The 20,575-nt window shown below is 39.6% G+C and overlaps 1 protein-coding gene across 6 annotated transcripts in view; it reads right to left on the bottom strand.

Annotated features, from left to right (window-relative positions):
* The window catches only part of OSBPL9 (oxysterol binding protein like 9), a 194,810-nt gene extending 175,326 nt beyond the window's left edge, over nucleotides 1–19,484 (bottom strand). For 5 of the 6 annotated variants that reach the window (XM_015535319.2, XM_042997150.1, XM_007077216.3 and 2 more), the window contains exon 1: nucleotides 19,363–19,484. In XM_015535319.2, coding sequence (XP_015390805.2) covers nucleotides 19,363–19,473 — 111 coding nt within the window. In that variant the 5' untranslated portion in view covers nucleotides 19,474–19,484. The remainder of the gene's footprint in view (nucleotides 1–19,362) is intronic. The other variant, XM_007077220.3, reaches the window with a different exon arrangement.
* Between the last annotated feature and the right edge of the window lie 1,091 nt (nucleotides 19,485–20,575).

Here is a 20,575-nt window from a genome sequence, read left to right as displayed (position 1 = left end):
CCTGGGGCTCGGGCCGGGGAGGACGGCGGCTTTCAGGCTGAAGTAGGAGAAGGCTGTCCTCCCTGAAGTGCGGAGGCACAGACAAAGCCAGCCGGGACCACATATCGGGCCGCACAGAGAGGCGCTTCCCCAGTGCCAGAGTGCACGGAGCGGGACTTTGAATCCTAGCCAAGCACAGGGTCAGGGGAGTTGGAGCAAGAAGGACCGCCCTGTCTGCACCCACGGCACAGTGAGGACAACTCAAACTGAGTCCACCGGTACGGCTCTCCGTGGAGAAGAGACTGGGGGATCACCATTTCCCCACCACCACCAAGATGGGGCCTCAGGGATCACTCCAGGGGCCCATAGTGGAGGTGGGTCCAGATAAAGCCAAACCAGGCCCCTCTGCACTGGGTAACTGCATATCCACCCGAGCAGCACAGACCCTGCAGACATCTACTACCGACAAGTGATACAGCATTGCCTGGATTAACTCTAGGTCAATTCTGGATATTTAGATATACTCTGCCCCCCCCCCATTCTCCCCATTATCTCTTCCCTCTCCTAGGCTGGTTACTCTGGTTATTGGTCTATCTAAACAAACATATTTAATCCACTGTCTTGATAAATGTTCTACACCTCCTTCTTTACACTCCTTTCTCTCTCTCTGAAATAATCAAGCCATATAGTTTCTCAGTCTGGGTAACTTTATCTTCGTTTAGTTTTCCCAGCCTCCTTCTTTATTCTCCTTTCTCTCTCTCTGGATTGAGGCATTTAGTCTCTGCCTAATCAAAGTTTATTTTTTCTCCCCCCCTCCCCCACCGTCATTTCTCTCTTTGTATGTGCTCTTCCATCAGCACCGCCTCCACCCTCTTCTTTACTTGTAGTCTGTGTTTTTGGGTTTTTGTTTTTAGTCTTTAGGTTTTTGTTTATTTGTCTGTTTGTGTTATTGGCTTGTACGTTTGTATGTTTTTGTCTCCTGTTTGTCTATTTGTTTTCCTTTACAGGGCTACTCCAAGGAACAAATCAAAGCACATCTGGTGGAGGGTCCGAAATATTACTATGAGTAGGGTAATAAAATAACCAAAGTCACAACAACAGAGAGCAAGTAACAACCCCAAAAAAAACACCTCCTGAAGGGCCAGGCTCTGGACAATGTATGACCCTCCTTTAATATAGCAATGCTCACAGGTGCAGAGCACACAACAAGCTTTTAAAACAGATAAGGGACAGAAAACTAGCCAAAATGATGAACCGGAAGAATTCTCCTCAAAAGGTATTCCAGGAAGTAGCAACAGCTAACAAATTGATCAAAACCGATTTAAGCAATATAACAGAACAAGAATTTAGAATAATAGTCATAAAATTAATCGCTGGTCTTGAAAAAAGCATAGAGGACAGCAGAGAATCTATTGCTACAGAGATCAAGGGACTAAAAACTAGTCATGATGAATTAAAAAATGCTATAAATGTGGTGCAAAATAAAACGGACGCAGCTACACCACGGATTGAAGAGGCAGAGGAGAGAATAGGTGAATAAGAGGATAAAGTTATGGAAAAAGAGGAAGCTGAGAGAAAGAGATAAAAAAATCCAGGAGTACAAGGGGAGAATTAGAGAACTAAGTGATGCAATCAAACGGAACAATATCTGTATCACAGGAATTCCAGAAGAAGAAGAGAGAGAGAAAGGGGCTGAAGCTGTACTTGAACAAATCATAGCTGAGAACTTCCCTGATCTGGGGAAGGAAACAGGCATTGAAATCCAAGAAGCACAGAGAACTCCCTTCAGACGTAACTTGAATCGATCTTCGACACGACATATCATAGTGAAACTGGCAAAATACAAGGATGAAGAGAGAATTCTGAAAGCAGCTAGGGATAAACGAGCCTTAACATACAAAGGTAGACACATAAGGGTAGCAGCAGACCTATCTACTGAAACTTGGCAGACCAGAAAGGAATGGCTGGAAATCTTCAATGTGATGAACAAAAAAATATGCAGCCAAGAATCCTTTACCCAGCAAGTCTGTCATTCAGAATAGAAAGTGAGATAAAGGTTTTCCCAAACAAAAACTGAAGGAATTCATCACCCCTAAACCAGCCCTACAAGAGATCCTAAGGGGGACTCTGAGTGAAATTTTGCAAGGACCACAAAGTACCAGAGACACCACTACAAGCATGAAACCTACAGATATCACAATGACTCTAAACACATATCTTTCCATGATAGCACTGAATGTAAATGGACTAAATGCTCAACCGAAAGACAAGGGTATCAGAATGGATAAAAAAACAAGACCCATCTACTTACTGTCTACAAGAGACTCATTTTAGACCTGAGGAGGACACCTTCAGATTGAAAGTGAGGGGATAGTGAAGTATCTACCATGCTACTGGAAGTCAAAAGAAAGCTGGGGTAGCCATACTTATATCAGACAAACTAGACTTTACATTGAAGGCTGTAACATGAGATGAAGAAGGGCATTATATAATAATTATAGGGTCTATCCATCAGGAAGAGCTAACAATTATAAGTGTCTATGCACCAAATTCGGAAGCTCCCAAATATATAAAACACTTAATCACAAATGTAAGCAACCTTATTGATAAGAATGTGGTAATTGCAGAAGACTTTAAAACTCCACTTAAAGCAATGGATAGAACATTTAGACAGAGAATAAACAAAGAAACAAGGGCCCTGAATGATATATTGGATCAGATGAACTTGACAGATATATTTAGAACTCTGCATCCCAAAGCAACAGAATATACTTTCTTCTCGAGTGCACATGGAACATTCTCCAAGACAGATCACATATTGGGCCACAAAACAGCCCCTGATAAGTATAAAAGAACTGAGATCATACCATGCACACTTTCAGACCACAACACTATGAAACTTGAAATTAACCACAGGAAAAAGTCCGGAAAACCTCCAAAAGCGTGGAGGTTAAAGAACACTCTACTAAAGAATGAGTGGGTCAACCAGGCAATTAGAGAAGAAATTAAAAAATATATGGAGACAAATGCAAATGAAAATACAATAATCCAAACACTTTGGGATGCAGCGAAGGCAGTCCTGAGAGGAAAATACATTGTAATCCAGGCCTGTCTCAAGAAACAAGAAAAATCCCAAATACAAAATCTAACAGCACACCTAAAGGAACTAGAAGCAGAACAGCAAAGACACCCCAAACCCAGAAGAGAAATAATAAACATCAGAGCAGAAATAAATAATATAGAAGAATCTAAAAAAACAGTAGAGCAGATCAATGAAACCAAGAGTTCGTTTTTTGAAAAAATAAACAAAATTGATAAACCTCTAGCCAGGCTTCTCAAAAAGAAAAGGGAGATGATCCAAATAGATAAAATCACAAATGAAAATGGAATTATTACAACCAATCCCTCAGAAATACAAGCAATTATCAGGGAATACTATGAAAAATTATATGCCAACAACCTGGACAACCTGGAAGAAATGGACAAATTCCTAAACACCCACACACTTCCAAAACTCAAACAGGAAGAAATAGAAAACTTGAACAGACCCATAACCAGCAAAGAAATTGAATCAATTATCAAAAATCTCCCAACAAATAAGAGTCCAGGACCAGATGGCTTCCCTGGGGAATTCTACCAGACATTTAAAGCAGAGATAATACCTATCCTTCTCAAGCTGTTCCAAAAAATAGAAAGGGAAGGAAAATTTCCAGACTCATCCTATGAAGCCAGAATTACTTTGATTCCTAAACCAGACAGAGACCCAGCAAAAAAAAAAAAAAAAAGAGAAATACAAGTCAATATCCCTGATGAATATGGATGCAAAAATTCTCAATAAGATACTAGCAAATCGAATTCAACAGCATATAAAAAGAACTATTCACCATGATCAAGTGGGACTCATTCTGGGGCTTCAGGGCTGGTTCAACATTCACAAATCAATCAATGTGATACATCACATTAATAAAAGAAAAGGTAAGAACCATATGATCCTGTCAATTGATACAGAAAAAGCATCTGACAATATTCAGCATCCTTTCTTAATAAAAACCCTCGAGAAAGTCGGGATAGGAGGAACATACTTAAACATCATAAAAGCCATTTATGAAAAGCCCACAGCTAATATCATCCTCGATGGGGAAAAACTGAGAGCTTTCCCCCTGAGATCAGGAACATGACAGGGATGTCCACTCTCACTGCTGTTGTTTAACATAGTGTTGGAAGTTCTAGCATCAGCAATCAGACAACCAAAGGAAATTAAAGACATCAAAATTGGCAAAGATGAAGTCAAGCTTTCACTTTTTGCAGATGACATGATACTATACATGGAAAACCCGACAGACTCCACCAAAAGTCTGCTAGAACTGATACATGAATTCAGCAAACTCGCAGGATACAAAATTAATGTACAGAAATCAGTTGCATTCTTATACGCTAATAATGAAGCAACAGAAAGACAAATAAACTGATCCCATTCACAACTGCACCAAGAATCATAAAATACCTAGGAATAAACCTAACCAAAGATGTAAAAGATCTGTATGCTGAAAACTATAGAAAGCTTATAAAAGAAACTGACGAAGATACAAAGAAATGGAAAAACATTCTGTGCTTGTGGACTGGAAGAATACTGTTAAAATGTCAATATTACCCAAAGCTATCTACACATTCAATGCAATCCCAATCAAAATTGCACCAGCATTCTTCTCGAAGCTAGAACAAGCAATCCTGAAATTTGTATAGAACCACAAAAGACCCCGAATAGCTAAAGTAATATTGAAGAAGAAAACCAAAGCAGGAGGCATCACAATCCCAGACTTTAGCCTCTACTACAAAGCTGTAATCATCAAGACAGCATGGTATTGGCACAAACACAGACACATAGACCAATGGAATAGAATAGAGACCCCAGAATTGGACCCACAAAAGTATGGCCAACTCATCTTTGACAAAGCAGGAAAGAATATCCAATGGGAAAAAGACAGTCTCTTTAATAAATGGTGTTGGGAGAACTGGACAGCAACATGCAGAAGAATTAAACTAGACCACTTTCCTACACCATTCACAAAGATAAACTCAAAATGGAAGAAGGACCTGCATGTGAGACAGGAAACCATCAAAACCCTAGAGGAGAAAGCAGGAAAAAAACCTCTCTGACCTCAGCCACAGCAATTTCTTACTTGACACATCCCCAAAGGCAAGGACATTAAAACCAAAAATGAACTATTGGGACCTAATCAAGATAAAAAGCTTCTGCACTGCAAAGGAAACAATCAACAAAAGTAAAAGGCAACCGATGGAATGGGAAAAGATATTTGCAAATGACATACTGGATAAAGGGCTAGTATCCAAAATCTATAAAGAACTCACCAGACTCCACACCCAAAAAACAAATAATCCAGTGAAGAAATGGGCAGAAGACATGAATAGACACTTCTCTAAAGAAGACATCTAGATGGCCAACAGGTACATGAAAACATGCTCAACGTCACTCCTCATCAGGGAAATACAAATCACAACCACACTGAGATACCACCTCACTCTAGTCAGAGTGGCTAAAATGAATAAATCAGGAGACTATAGATGCTGGAGAGGATGTGGAGAAATGGGAACCCTCTTGCACTGTTGGTGGGAATGCAAACTGGTATAGCTGCTCTGGAAAACAGTGTGGAGGTTCCTCAAAAAATTAAAATAGATCTACCCTATGACCCAGCAATAGCACTGCTAGGAATTTACCCAAGGGATACAGGAGTACCGATACATAGGGGCACTTGTACCCCAATGTTTATAGCAGCACTCTCAACAATAGCCAAATAATGGAAAGAGCCTAAATGCTCATCAACTGACGAATGGATAAAGAAATTGTGGTTTATATACACAATAGAATACTACTTGGCAATGAAAAGGAGTGAAACCTGGCCATTTGTAGCAATGTGGATGGAACTGGAGAGTGTTATGTTAAGTGAAATAAGTTAGGCAGAGAAAGACAGATACCATATGTTTTCATTCATATGTGGATCCTAAGAAACTCAACAGAAGACCAGGGGGAGGAAGGAGGGGAAAAAAAAGTTACAGAGAGGGAAGGAGGTAAAAAACCATAAGAGACTTTTAAATACTGAGAACAAACTGAAGGTTGATGGGGGTGGGAGGGAGGGGAAAGAGGGTGATGGGCATTGAAGAGGGCACCTGTTGGGATGAGCACTGGGTGTTGTGTGGAAACCAATTTGACAATAAATTTTATATAAAAAATGTCAATGTTATCATATAATAAAATCACGTGATTTATAATTTTTCATTTGTTAATGAATTATATTAAAAATTTCTTGACGATTAAAAAAAATTAATTGTGAAGAAGTACCTATTGGGTTTAGCAACAAAGCTATCACTGGAGACCTTTGCTAGGACTTTCAGTAAAATCTGGAGTAAAGACTGCTGCAGAGTAAATATAAGATGGATAAAGAGATACAACGTAGAAACTTTCCACAGGTTTGAGAGGTTAGGATGTATTTCCAGGGAGACACAGCATTAGAAGAGACATTTTTCTACTTGAGAGAAATATGACCATGTCAATTTGTTAATAAAAAAGTCAGTAGGTCCTAAAGTTCAGATGGAAATTTCAAGAACCCAAAACAGACAAAACAATCTTAAAAAAAAAAAAAAGCTGAAAGTCATACTTATCAATTTCAAAACTTATTACAAAGCTATAAATAACAATTGAGAGTCACCTGGGTGGTTCAGTTAACTAAGTATCCAACTCTTGATTTCAACTCAGAACATGATCTCACAGTTTGTGGGTTCAAGCCCCGAGTCGGTCTCCATGCTGACAATGTGGAGCCTACTTGGGATTCTCTCTCTCTTCCTCTCTCTCTGCCCCTCCTCCGTTCATGGGTGCATACCCTCTCTCTCAAAAAAAATAAGTAAACTTTTTAAAATTTAAAAAAAGCTATAATAATTGAAACAGTGTGACACCGATATAAGGACAGACATAAAGATAAATGGAGTAGAACTGTGAGTTCAGAAATAAAACTGCATGCTTATGGTCAATTGATTTTCAACACGGTGACAAGAAAAAAAAAGTCTTTTCAATAATTGATGTTATTATAACTGGATATCCATATACAAAAGAATAAAAAAATTAAAAAGAATATAAAATCTAAGAAAAATAGAACCCTTAGCTGACACCACATACAAAAATTAATTCAAAATGAATCAAAGACCTAAACATAAGAGCTTAAACTATGAAACTCTTAGAAGAACACAGGTATAAACCTTTGTGACCTTAGATCAAGCAACGGGTTTGGTTTTTTTGGGTTTTTTTTAGGTAGGCTCTGCACCCAACGTGGGGCTTGAACTCAATCCTGAGATTGAGAGTTGTGCTCTACCAATGGAGCAAGCCAGGCACCTCTAAGCAATGGTTTCTTGTCACCAAAAGCACAAGCAACAAAAGTTAAAGTTAAATTAGACATAATCAAATTTAAAATTTTTTGTGCTTCAGAGAATGCCATCAAGAAAAAAAAAGGAGAAAATATTTGTAAATCATGTATGTAATAAGGGACTTGTATCTAGAATACATTAAAAAAAAAAGTCTTACAACTTAATAAAAAAGACAAGTAACACAATCTAAAAATTAGCAAAGGATCTGAATAGATATTCCTCTAGAAAAGATATACAAATGGTCAATAAGCATATGAAAAGATGTTCAACATCAATAGCCATCAGAGAAACACAAATGAAAACCTTAATAATATACTACTTTACACCCACTTAGGATGGCTATAACCAAAATGATAGATAATGACAATATTGGCAAGGATATAGAGAAATTGGAACCCTTATACCTCTGGTGGGAATGTAAAATGGTGTCGCTGCTTTAAAAAACAGACTGTCGGGGCGCCTGGGTGGCTCAGTCGGTTAAGCGTCCAACTTCAGCTCAGGTCACGATCTCGCGGTCCGTGAGTTTGAGCCCCGTGTCGGGCTCTGGGCTGATGGCTCAGAGCCTGGAGCCTGTTTCAGATTCTGTGTCTCCCTCTCTCTGACCCTCCCCTGTTCATGCTCTGTCTCCCTCTGTCTCAAAAATAAATAAACATTAAAAAAAAAAAAATTTTAAAAACAGACTGTCAATTCCTCATAAGGTTAAACATAGAGTCATCATATGGCCTAGCAATTCCACTCTTAGATATCTAAGAGAAATGAAAACATATGTCCACACCAAAACTTATGTACACAAATGTTCATAGTAGCATTAATCACAGTAGCCAAAAAAAAGTGGAAACAACTCAAATATCTATTAACTGATGAATGGATAAATACAATTGTGTAATACTCATACAACAGACTATTCAGCAGTAAAAAGTACTGATATGTGCTATAATATAGATGAATCTTGAAAACTAAATGAAAGAAGCCATGTTAGAATTATTTAAGGAATAGTTTTATAATAGGAGTCTAGTAAAGGAAATGTACAAAATAGGCAAATCTATAGAGACCAAAAGTAGATTAGTGGTGCCTATGCTGGGGTGAAATACTGGTACGAATATAATGGAAACAGTGTTTATTTGGGGAGTGATGAAAATTTTCTAAAATTGACTGTGGAAATGGTTACACAATTCTATGAATATATTAAAAACCATTTACCTGTATCCTTCAAATAGATGGTATGTGAGTTACTACCCCAGTAAAACTGTTACACACACACACACACACACACACCAAACAGAACAAAAAGCAACAGGCAACCCAAAGATTTACTCAAAATGTCCACATGAAATTGTTACAACACAGATTTTTTTATGTTTTTAACATTTATTTATTTTTGAGAGAGAGAGAGCACATGGGAGAGAATGCATGGGGGAGGGACAGAGAAAGAGGGAGACACAGAATCTGAAGCAGGATCCAGGCTCTGAGCTGTCAGCACAGAGCCAGATACAGACAGGGCTTGAACTCGCACCTTGAGATCATGACCTGAGCCGAAGTTGAATGCTTAACCCACTGAGCCACCCAGGCACCCCAACAACAAAGATGTTTAATTGTCATATTGCAAAATAAATATTCTTAAAAATAAACCACAAAAGCAGCCCTGGGTGGCTTCAGTGGCTTACATGTCTGACTCTTGATTTTGGCTCAGCTCACGCATAATCTCATGATTCATGAGATTGAGGCCACTCAATCTCAATCCACAAGCACTGTATTGACAGCACAGAGACTGCTTGGGATTCTCTCTCTCTCTCTCTCTCTCTCTCTCTCTCTCTCCCTCTCCCTCTCCCTCTGCTAGTACTCACTCTCTCTCAAATAAATAAATAAACTGGAGCGCCTGGGTAGCTCAGTCAGTTAAGCACCCGACTTTGGCTCAGGTCATGATCTCCCTGTTGGTGGGTTTGGGCCCTACATTGGGCTCTGAGCTGTCAGCACAGAGCCTGGAGCCTGCTTTGGATTCAGTGTCTCCCTCTCTATCTGCCCCTCCCCACTCTCACTCTCTCAAAAAATGAATAAACATTTAAAAAAATGTAAATTAAAAAATAAATAAATAAACTTAGAAAAAGAAAAAAGAAAAATCACAAAAGTCCATACATAAAAAGGAAGTTGAAGTTACATGAGAGAAAGGGAGTAGAGAAAAAGCAGATGAAGGAGAAAATCTACAGACTGAGGTCCTATGAAAATTTGTGAGCAGACTGAAATCAGAACACCCAAGGATTACCTCTTCCACTCAGATGGGGACAGATGCAGGCAAGGGTTGGCAGGAAAGCAGGTATAGTAACAAGGTAGTTACATGTGTACACGATGTTGAAAGTATTCCCACTAAATGTATTCCATTGTCTCGGAAGCATGGGACCTTCTCTGAATAATGGAGGAAAGAGAAGGGTTGAGAGAATGTAGAGACATCTGGCAGAGTGACAAAGCAAATATTCACCCAATATTTTATCCACCCGCCTGTGCTATAGCAGTAATGCTAAAATAAAATGCAAGAAATGAAATGAGTAGACAATCTTAGCATGAAGGCTTAATGTGAACAAAACTCCAGGAAACAAAATCAACTTTCATAATAATCTTAACATTGTCATGTGAATGGGAAATTAAAAAAATTATGAATACCTCAAAACACTTCCCTTGAATATAATTCCATTTGTATGATTCCATGTACCTTGTAAACTTAACTTTTGCAAAAAAAAAAAAAAAAAGTAAATTCCCTTTTTTTAAGGAACTAGTCTATGAAGAGAATCCTTCATGATAAAGTGAGGAGGAAAATAAATAAGTGGACTGGCCTTTTGTTTGCCTTTCTCTATAAGAAATAAAAGGAATTAAATTATTAATCTAAATCACTTGTGTACTGTTCTACCTTTGATTGGAATTATGTATTTATTTGAAAATCTAACCCTATCACAATTGCCACATACAGGAGTGGCATGTTTGAGAACAACTCTATTTTCTGTCCTTCCACAAATTATTACCATCAACAAAACTGCTTACAACAGAAGCAAGAGCTGACTGCTTGTCTGATGGAACAAACTAAGCACAAGATCCACACATTTCTACAGGCTCTAGATAATTAAACAAAAGCCACTGTTGTTGATACAAGGCTTTACATAAAGCATGAAAACGTACATATTTGCTATTAGTACAATCTGCAAAATTTACAAGGTTGTGTAAAAAACAATTCCAAAACAGCCTTCTGAATCTCATCTCTAAGCCAAGTTTTAAGGGCCCTGGACATTACATTCACTACAACAACAATGTGCCACAGTGTAAGGCTTGAAGATTACAATGCTCAGTACTGCCATTGAAGAGTTTACAAACTTGTACAGATAAAGAATGTACTCTAGATATGACTAGCTAATGATAACAAATGTGAAATGATTAAATCCCCAAAGAATTAAATGAGCAAGTTTCAAGGATATTAAAAAAGGGAAAAAAATCAAGGCTGAGTAGAGTATTCAAGAAAGCAAAAGATATAAAATTTCCATATACTTCTTCACACTGATACCACTTACCATTTTATGAGCTTTCTTTGTTTTCTTTTCAGGACATTTAGATTAAATCCAATTTTTGTTCTGTTCCTTTTATTTATTTTACTATTGTTTTAAGTTTATCTCTTTTGAGAGAGAGAGAGCCAGCAGGATAGGGGCAGAGAGAGAATCCCAAGCAGGTTCTGTACTGTCAGTACAGACTTTGACATGGGGCTAGAACCCATGAACCGTGAGATCATGACCCAAGCTGAAACCAACAGTCAGACATTTAACCACTGAGCCACCCAGGCGCCCCTTGTTCCTTTTACAATTCAAAAGCTACTTTATTAGTTTTGGATTTCTAATACATACCATTTAAGCTTAATAAAAACTGTCAAGAACAGTTTATTTAGAAAAGTATAAATTCACTTTTGTTTGATGGGAGTGGTGCTGGTATCTTACTAGGAGAATCTGACACTACCTCTTCTACATCTTTGCAGGAAAACACATATTCTTAAGCTTTTCAAAATTTTGATCATCCTCCAAAACAATGCTAAGGACTGCCGAATAACACTTGAATGTGTTTCAACTACCAGTGGTTCTGAAATGCAAAATCATTATGAGTCTCTTCCAGGCAGCAAGTAATAGCAAAGAACACATGATTTTTCTAATGATTCTTTTTGCAAATAATACCTTGGGTGGCTCTGGTAACTTACTAATTCATTGTTTCTAACTTTTTCTCCAAAATGTTATAAAAACAATGCAAATCAAGAAAGAGAGTTAAACATTTTGGGGTAATGATGAAACAAATTATATTTTATACTCCCAACTAGTTTCTCAAACAATCTGATTAACCTTTAATGTGTCTCTAGCTATTCCTTTTTCCAGGTCCCAAGGCCACTGATCTAAAGCTTTACTATACTTCTTAAGTCCTCACTGTACCCTCATTTTTAATATGGACCTTGATTCCTGTCTCTACAACATTTAAGCCAACCCCTATCGTAGAAGCCCTCCCCCTGAATTCCATATTCCTGTCTGCCTCTTTCAAAATGAAGTATCTTGAGTAACGTGCACTCACTTTTTCTACTTCTTATACCTTATTTACTCTTTAAACCACTCCAATCGGCCTTCCTTCCACAACTACCACCCCACAGAAACTGCTCTCACTAAGGGCATCTGTATGTCCAAATTGATCAATTCAATGGATATTTTTAGACTTCACCTATTCAATCCTCTCAACCACATTTAAGCCAACTCACGATTCCCACTTTGACTGCCAGTGTTCTGGTTTTTCTTGTATCTCTAGCTGTCCCTTGTCACTTTCCTATTACAGTTTTTTTTTTTTTTTCTCTGCCAATCCCTTGAATGTGATTGTGACTTAAAAATCTGTCCACAGGGGCACCTGGGTGGTTCAGTCGGGTAAGCAGCCGACTTTGGCTCAGGTCATGATCTCACGGTTTGTGGGTTCAAGCTCCGCGTCAGGCTCTGTGCTGACAGCTCAGAGCTTGGAGCCTGCTTCAGATTCTGTGTCTCCCTCTCTCTCTGCCCCCACCCCCCACTTGCATTCTGTCTCTCTCTCTCTCTCTCTCTCTCTCAAAAATAAACATTAAAAAATAATTTTTTTAAATCTGGCCACAAATTCTTTGACACTCGTTTCTAAAGGTAGAGCCTAATTGCCCTCCCCATGCCTGTAATTCCCATCCCATGAGTGTGAGCTAAACTGTAGGATTCATTTCTAATGAATAAAATAAGGCAGAATTCTCAGACTAAGACATAAAAGGCACTGAAGTTCCTTGTTGCTTTTACTTTGATCATTCCCTCTGAGTGAAACCATAAACCCTGTCATGATGACACTAGTCTAGTCTGGAGAGGCTAACTGGTGATGAACTGAGGCCACCTTCTAACAGCCAGTAAGGACTGAGGCCTTCTGCCAACTGATGTGAGAGTGAGTCATCCTGGAAGCAGATCCTCCAGCTCCCATCAAGCCATTCACAGGACTACAATCCCAGCCAACGTCTTGACTGCAACTTCTTGAGACCCTGAGCCAGAGGCACACAGCTAAGTCACTCCCAAAGTACTGGGCCACAGAAACTATGATAATATTTGTTAGTTTAAATTACTAAGTTTTGGGGTAATTTGTTACAAAGCAATAGAGAACTAATCCAATGGTGTCTCTCAGCATCCTATTTAATTATTCTCACTCACTCTCTCAATTCTCCATGTATAAAGCTAATATAGATCTGTAACCCAGATTTTTTCCTAAATTCCATACTATTGGACATCTTTATGTCAATTTCAACATGCCCTAAAGCAATCTTTCCCCGAACCTGTTTGTCTTCCCTATCATCATTCATCCATGTGAAACCAAAAACTTGGATTTCATCAGACAACCCCTGCAATTTTGTTCACATCCAATCACTAAGTCCTGTCAATATGACCCAATTATTTCTCTGTAATGACAGTATTCTTTAAAAAATACAAATTTCATCTATACCTACTGATCAATTTTGTTTATTTATATTTGAGAGAGAAAGAGAAAGAGACAGAGCACGAGCTGGGGAGGGGCAGAGAGATGGAGACAGAATCTGAAGCAGGCTCCAAGCTGTGAGCTGTCAGCACAGAGTCCAACGCGGGGCTCCAACTCATGAGCAGTGAGATCATGACCTGGGCAGAAGTCAGATGCTTAACCGACTGAGCCACCCAGGCACCCCCCCTACTGATCAATTTTAAAATCATAAAGACAATCAGACATCATGTGCCACTTGATATAATATGTTCCACCTATGAAGAATTCTCACCCAAAAGAAAAAAAAATGGATCTGATTAAGCTTCTAGCTCTAATTATCAGTTTATACAGTTCCTGTATTACAGGAAATACAGACAACAAAGGAACATGTTTAAACATACCACAGAACATTGCAGTGAAATCCAGAATGTAGAAAACTCTACAGAATAAATGATCTGGTTTCTTCAACAAATAAGTGGCAAAGAAAAAAAAGAGGGAAGGAGGACCTATAAACTAAAAGAGAAATGCAATTTTATGTGTGGATCTTATTCAGAATCCTGACTCAAACCTACTGGTGAGGGAGAGATGCTTGAGACAACCAAGGAAATTGAATATGACTGGATATCTAATATTAGTAAATTATTATTTTGGCTTTTTTTTTAATCTTTTTTTTAATGTTTATTTTTGAGACAGAGAGAGACACAGCATGAGCAGGGAAGGGGCAGAGAGAGAGGGAGACACGGAATGTGAAGCAGGCTCCAGGCTCTGAGCTGTCAGCACAGAGCCCGACGCGGGGCTCGAACTCACCAACTGTGAGATCGTGACCTGAGCCAAAGTCGGACGCTTAACCGACTGAGCCACCCAGGCGCCCCTATTTTGGCTTTTTTAATGTTTATTTATTTTGAAAGAGAATGGCGGAGGGGCAGAGAGAGAGGGAGAAAGAGAGAATCCCAAGCAGGCTCCACACTTGTCAGTGCAGAGCCCAACTCGGGGCTCAAACTCACAAACCGTGAGGTCATGACCTGAGATGAAAGAAAGGCTTAACCAACTGAGCCACCCAGGCACATGTTAGTATTATTCAGTTTTAATAATGCTATTGTGATAACATTTTTTTCAAAGAGAGAGACCTTAACTTTTAGTAGTACATCTAAAATATTCACAAATGAGGGGCGCCTGGGTGGCTCAGTCGGTTAAGCGTCCGACTTCGGCTCAGGTCACGATCTCGCAGTCCGCGGGTTCCAGCCCCGCGTCGGGCTCTGGGCTGATGGCTCAGAGCCTGGAGCCTGCTTCTGATTCTGTGTCTCCCTCTCTCTCTGCCCCTCCCCCGTTCATGCTGTGTCTCTCTCTGTCTGAAAAATAAATAAACGTTAAAAAAAAATTAAAAAAAAAAAAATAATAAAATAAAATAAAATAAAATATTCACAAATGAAATGACATACAGTCTATCTGGGATCTACTTTAAAATAATCCAATGGGGGGTGGGGGCGCCTGGGGTGGCTCAGTTGGTTGCATGGTTGATTCTTCATTTCAGCTCAGATTATGATCCCAGGGTTGTGGGAGCATGAAGCCTCCTTAAGATTCTCTCTCTCCCTCTGCCCCTCTCCCCCACTCGTAAGCTCTCTCTCTCTCTAAAATATTAAATAAAAATAAAATAAAATAATCCAATGGGGAAGAAAGGGTGGTGGAAATATTAACAAAACTAAATTGGCCATATGTTGATAACTGTACATGCTGGATGACAGGAATCCATTTTACTATCATCTTTTATGTATTTTTTTTTAATTTTTTTAACATTTATTTTTGAGAGACAGAGAGAGACAGAGCACAAGAGGGTGAGGTGCAGAGAGAGAAGGAGACACAGAATCTGAAGCAGGCTCCAGGCTCTGAGCTGTCAGTGCAGAGCATGACGTGGGGCTCAAATCCATGAACCGTGAGATCATGACCTGAGCTGAAGCCAGATGTTTAACCGACTGAGCCACCCAGGTGCCCCTATAATAAAAGTTTTTCTGTAATAAAAAGTGCTCACAACACTTAAATGACTTTCCACTGCCCTGGGGGTAAAGTTCAAAATCCTTAGCATGGTTTACCATGAAGGCTAAGAAAGCATTTCATTATCTAGCCCCTGCCTCCCTCTCCAGCTCATGTCACTGCTGTCCATCTCACAGACCAAACTCTAGAACTCTCAAACTCCTTACTCTTGTCTGCTCCAAAAACATTTATTCCACCTCAAGCAGTTCTCTCTCTCTGCTCACATGGCTAGCCTCTACTCATTCAGGTCACAGCAAACCTTTTCTAACCCTTCAAGACTGAGTCAAGCAACCTACCTACATAGCCCCCAAACATCCTATGTCCCCTATCATAGCTCTTACTTGCTGTATCCCCCAGTAGATTCTAGGTATCATGAAACCATGGATTATTTCCATTTTATTTACCATTTTAACATCTCTGCCTAGCATACTGGCACACAGTAGGTTCTCAATAAACATATGATAAATTCACAAAAGACATGACTTTCACTTTCTAACCTTCCAACTCCTCACTTATCTATAACTCCCTCAATTTTTCTTCCTTTCTCAGCTTCTTTTGTGATCATGATTCACATAAATTGTTGGCTGTTCACAGTGTTCCCAAATTTATACCTTAGCCCTTTCTGGGTATCTCATCCAATAAAAATACATAATAATAATTTATATGCTATAATTTTACAGATCTACATCTCCAGGCCTGATCTATGGCTCCAAATGCCTTCTGCACTCAATCTCCTGTTATCTCCCTTACACATCTTTACACTAGAGCTGCTCAGAAATTCTCAGTGTCTTCTTAATACACCTTTATGTTCTCAACTTTCCCATTTTGTGCATATTTCCCCTTGCCTGAAATGCCCTTCTTCTTTTCTTCCTTTATCCTGTAAATCTCAGCTCAAATGTTTCCCTCACCTTTTCTAGGCAATGTTCCCACAGCACTCTATTCTTATTTACATTGTAGAATTTATCATATTGTTTTGAAATTTATCGTATTTTTTTGAAATTATGTTTAGGTGTCTGCTGCTGGATTGTAAGTTTCTAGGTAGAAGGACTCTCTCACCTTCTGTATATCCATCATATACAATACAATCCCTATTAATTGCTTACTGAATGAGCTACATTATATTGTTTCTAATAATTATGATACTGAACTAGAGCTGAAAGGACTGCCTAAATCTACTTTCCTAAAAGAGATAATCAGTTTCTCTGTTCCTGTATTGGACAGAGCAACACTATATGAAGTTCTTCTTCAAAAACAGAAATACACAGATTATGAAAATAAAAGAAAGGTAAAGTAAAAAGACCATCCATTCCCAGAGAACAATAGGTCTAGGTCTAGACCCAGGCCCAGAGAAAAAGATTCAGACTGAAGTGAAGTTTAGATAAATCTATTCAGTCCATGGCAATCCCAGTGACTCTAACCCAACACTGAGATTATCCCAATAATCAATTTTCAGTACAGGACAACTCTAAACCAATGCCAATCTACTTTAGTTCAGGGTTTTCATGGCCACCCTGGAACAGATCTCCAACCATAGAGCCGGACCAGAGCCTAAATGATTCTGGAAACAAGGAACAGAGTGACTTGCTATTTATCACTCTGCTTAAAAGGCTATGTAACTAATTCAGATACTCTTCCTGGAAGATGCAGCTCCAAGTTATCAGCCACATGCACTAAACTGTACCTTCTAATCCTCCCAAATCCTAATGTACTAAAACAATGTCCAAGTGTATAGAAGTCATTGACAACATTCAATGTGTCTCCTACTTAGTCTTTAAGGGATTACCTATCCTCTTCCCAACTTTGCTGGACCTCCTCTAATTTGGGATTAGGTATCATTTTATTTTCACAAGATCATTTTACTTTATACTTCTCTGCTGTTTCTCTACAAGCAAATGTTTTAACACCAAAGAACTAGAAAAGGGGGGGGGGGAAGCCTTCTAAAATATCTATTAGTAAGAAATATGATACCTCCTTCAGCTGGCAATGATGATGTTTTATAGAGTGTGGTCTCAGAAGGGAGAAATTAAGTGGCAGGCAGGGGAGTATATGGAAAAAAAGAAAAGTGTGTTTAGCCCGTAAGGCAAGGATCTATCAAGGTATTCAAAAACTAAAAGGGCAGGGAGGCAGTAAAGGATACATTAAAGGAAGGAAAACAGGAAGAAGGAAGGTTCTGTCTGGGCTAAGAGTTCCTAAGAATCCTAGCTAGGGCTCCAGTACAGGCCTAGAATTTAGAATTTAGGATTTGTAGAGTTAACTTAATTGCATAGTGCCGCTTATTGAAATTACCTTGAATAGGCTAGAAAGGTCCATGGGATTTTCTGATTATCACATCTACTGAAACCCAACATTACTTTAGATGCATCTAAGCCATGGGATTTCATTATCCCAGAATTTTCAGTATATAATGTTCAGTTGCCTCACTTTCATGGCTACCTAAAGATAATCTTGAATGATGGGTTTAAATCTCATTCAGGTTTGGTCTTTTCCTCCCATTAAAAAAGTATATAGAGCAAGGAAGTTGATAGTTAAAGGATGCTGAAAGTTATATTTTTTTTTACTTCTGCAGACTTGCCTTTAGTAACTTACAGCTTGCACTTTTCTCCTCCCTGAGGTGAAAGTGAAGTGCAGTGAAAATAGTCAGAAAGCCAAGAAATTTGTAATCCTGATTACACCACTTACTGCTAGCTTTGTGATCTTGAGCAAATAACTTAAAAGCCTGGAGCCTCAGATTCCAAAACTGTAAAATACCTACCTTGCATAGTTACTGTAAAATGAATTATAGGAATCACTAAACTAGAATATAAGCTCCAGAGGGGGGAAAAAATGGTGAATATCCACGTGTGTGCACACACACCTAGTCCAAAGCAGTAATAATTAATATATAGTGGGAGTTCAATAAATATTTTTAAATGAAAAATAAATACTAATGTCCCCACTTCTCACATTAACCCTTCCTCTATAATGATATTTTTTCTTTTATTATTTTCTGAAGATTTCAAAGGATTCTATTTTGTCCTTTTAAGTGGTTTCCTCCCTTTCATTGGCTATTATTAACTATACACCATTCAAAGACAGTAACTTTGGAAGTAATTTCTCTAATACCACCCACCTTCCGTTTCTAATGCTGTAGGTGTAGAAGGGATAGACAGATTCGTGGCAATTCGTGCACTTGCCCATGGGCACTGATCCGCGTTTAACGACTGTGAAGCCCTGAACTCAGCCCTCCCCAGAGTACAACTTTCAGGACACACCGCACTAGCCATTCTCTTCGTTAACAAGAGGCTCCTGTGTTGGAAGTCCTTGGCTTCAAAAGTTAAGGTGTCGGTTAGGCTCGCCTCTCGCAGAATAGAAGAGTGCATCCATGAAAGAAACACTCAATTTGGGCAGACAGGAGGGATTTCGCCTTCGGGTTGCGGGAGAGCCAGTTACCTTAGGACCTGGCTAAGCTTGTCTGACCGCTGCTCCGAGAAGGCAGAGCTCTCTAATCCCTGGAAGGAAGCTAAGGGGCGCGGCCGTCTACAGGCCCTGGAGGGACCAATGTCAAGTTCATGACAATGTGGGGAGAACCTCGTGGACTGCGCGACCTGACACTTTAAATCATGGCTACGATCACCCTCACTCATCTATATCTGCGCTGGATCCCACCACAGATTAATACCAGACCCTAAAAAAGGAACGCTGCTCGCCCCTAACCCATAAATCAGACAGCCACTGCCAGCTTATTGGCTGCGCCAGCATCTTCTTCACCCTCATTGGCTATCCTGGACGTAAAACCTTCCCCCACGAGGGAACCCTCTCTTACGGCGGCACCCCCAGTTTAGCAACCTTTACCCGGCTACCAAAAAACCCGTCCCCCCTCAGAGATAGAGACCGCCGAGGCACTCGGAGCTTTGCCCCCCGAGGTCTCACCGTGTAATAGGAGAGCAGCCCTGCATTGTAGTCCAGCACAAACCAACGGTACTGCCAGCCCTTCATCACGTTAGTCCATTTACTCAGCGGCCCCTCCATGATGGACGCCATCTTGGGAGCCGCCAATGACAACAAACGGCCTGACGTCACTCGCCTATAAGGAATTCACCATGAGGGGGCGGGGCCGCCGCGGGAAGGGGAGGGACCAGGCGGGGCAGGGGCGGGGCCAGCTGGTGCTTCTCGTCGTAAACTGCCCACCCACACCCCCAGCTATCAACTTCAAACAAGCTTTTTTGGGGCGCCTATTGTGTGCAGAACTCGGTGCCAGGGATGTGAGAAGTATAAGCCTGAATACCGCTAAGACTGTTTGTTGACATAAATAATTTTATTACCCATTATGATATCTTACACGTCCCAAGGATTTCACATCTGATATTCATTTATACATTAATTTCACAAATCCATTCATTTAAGAAATATTTGCTGTTTTGTGCTAGATACTCTTTTAGGCTTTGAGGATTCAACAGAGACTTCATGAGGGGTAGAGGTGAACAGGCAATAAAGTAAATAGTAAATTATGTAGTATATTAAACACTGGTAAGTGCTATAGAGAAAAATTAAGCAAGGAAAGAGGCAGAGAGTTAGGAGATGCAATTTTAAATTCTCAAATAGAGAAGGCTTAAATGAGAAGGTAACTTTTGAGCAAAGACCTAAAGAATGTGAAGGAGGAAGGCTGGGGGAAGAGCCTTCCCAGGGAAGGAATAACAAGTGCAAACACCACTAGCTTGGCGTGTTGAAGGAACAGCAAGTTCACTGTGAGTGGAACAGTGAGCTAAGAAGAAAGTAGTAGGAGACAAGGTCAGAAAAGTAAGGGTAGATCACTTAGAGCCTATAAAGACAATGAAAATATTGTCCTGCTATATTAGGCACTGTTCGGGGTCCTGGGAATGCAACAGTGAAGGAGCCAAACAAGTTCCTTGCTTTCTAAAAGCTTAAAATCAGTGATGAAAAGCAAATATTAACTAAGCAAGTAAACAAGAAAAATATCTAATGCTGATTTAGGAAAAAAAAAAAAAAGACATCTTGCAGAGAATTTAAATTGACGTAACAGGAATCCAGTGGGTGGCTCCTTTATATTTGGGGTAGGGGATCCAGACATGCCATTTAAATTGAGTTGTGAAGGTTAAGAGCCAGCCATGAAAATATGAGAGAA

Source organism: Panthera tigris, chromosome C1 (assembly GCF_018350195.1).
Source record: "Panthera tigris isolate Pti1 chromosome C1, P.tigris_Pti1_mat1.1, whole genome shotgun sequence".
NCBI classification, from domain to species: domain Eukaryota; kingdom Metazoa; phylum Chordata; class Mammalia; order Carnivora; family Felidae; genus Panthera; species Panthera tigris.
This window is presented reverse-complemented; position numbering and strand designations above follow the sequence as displayed.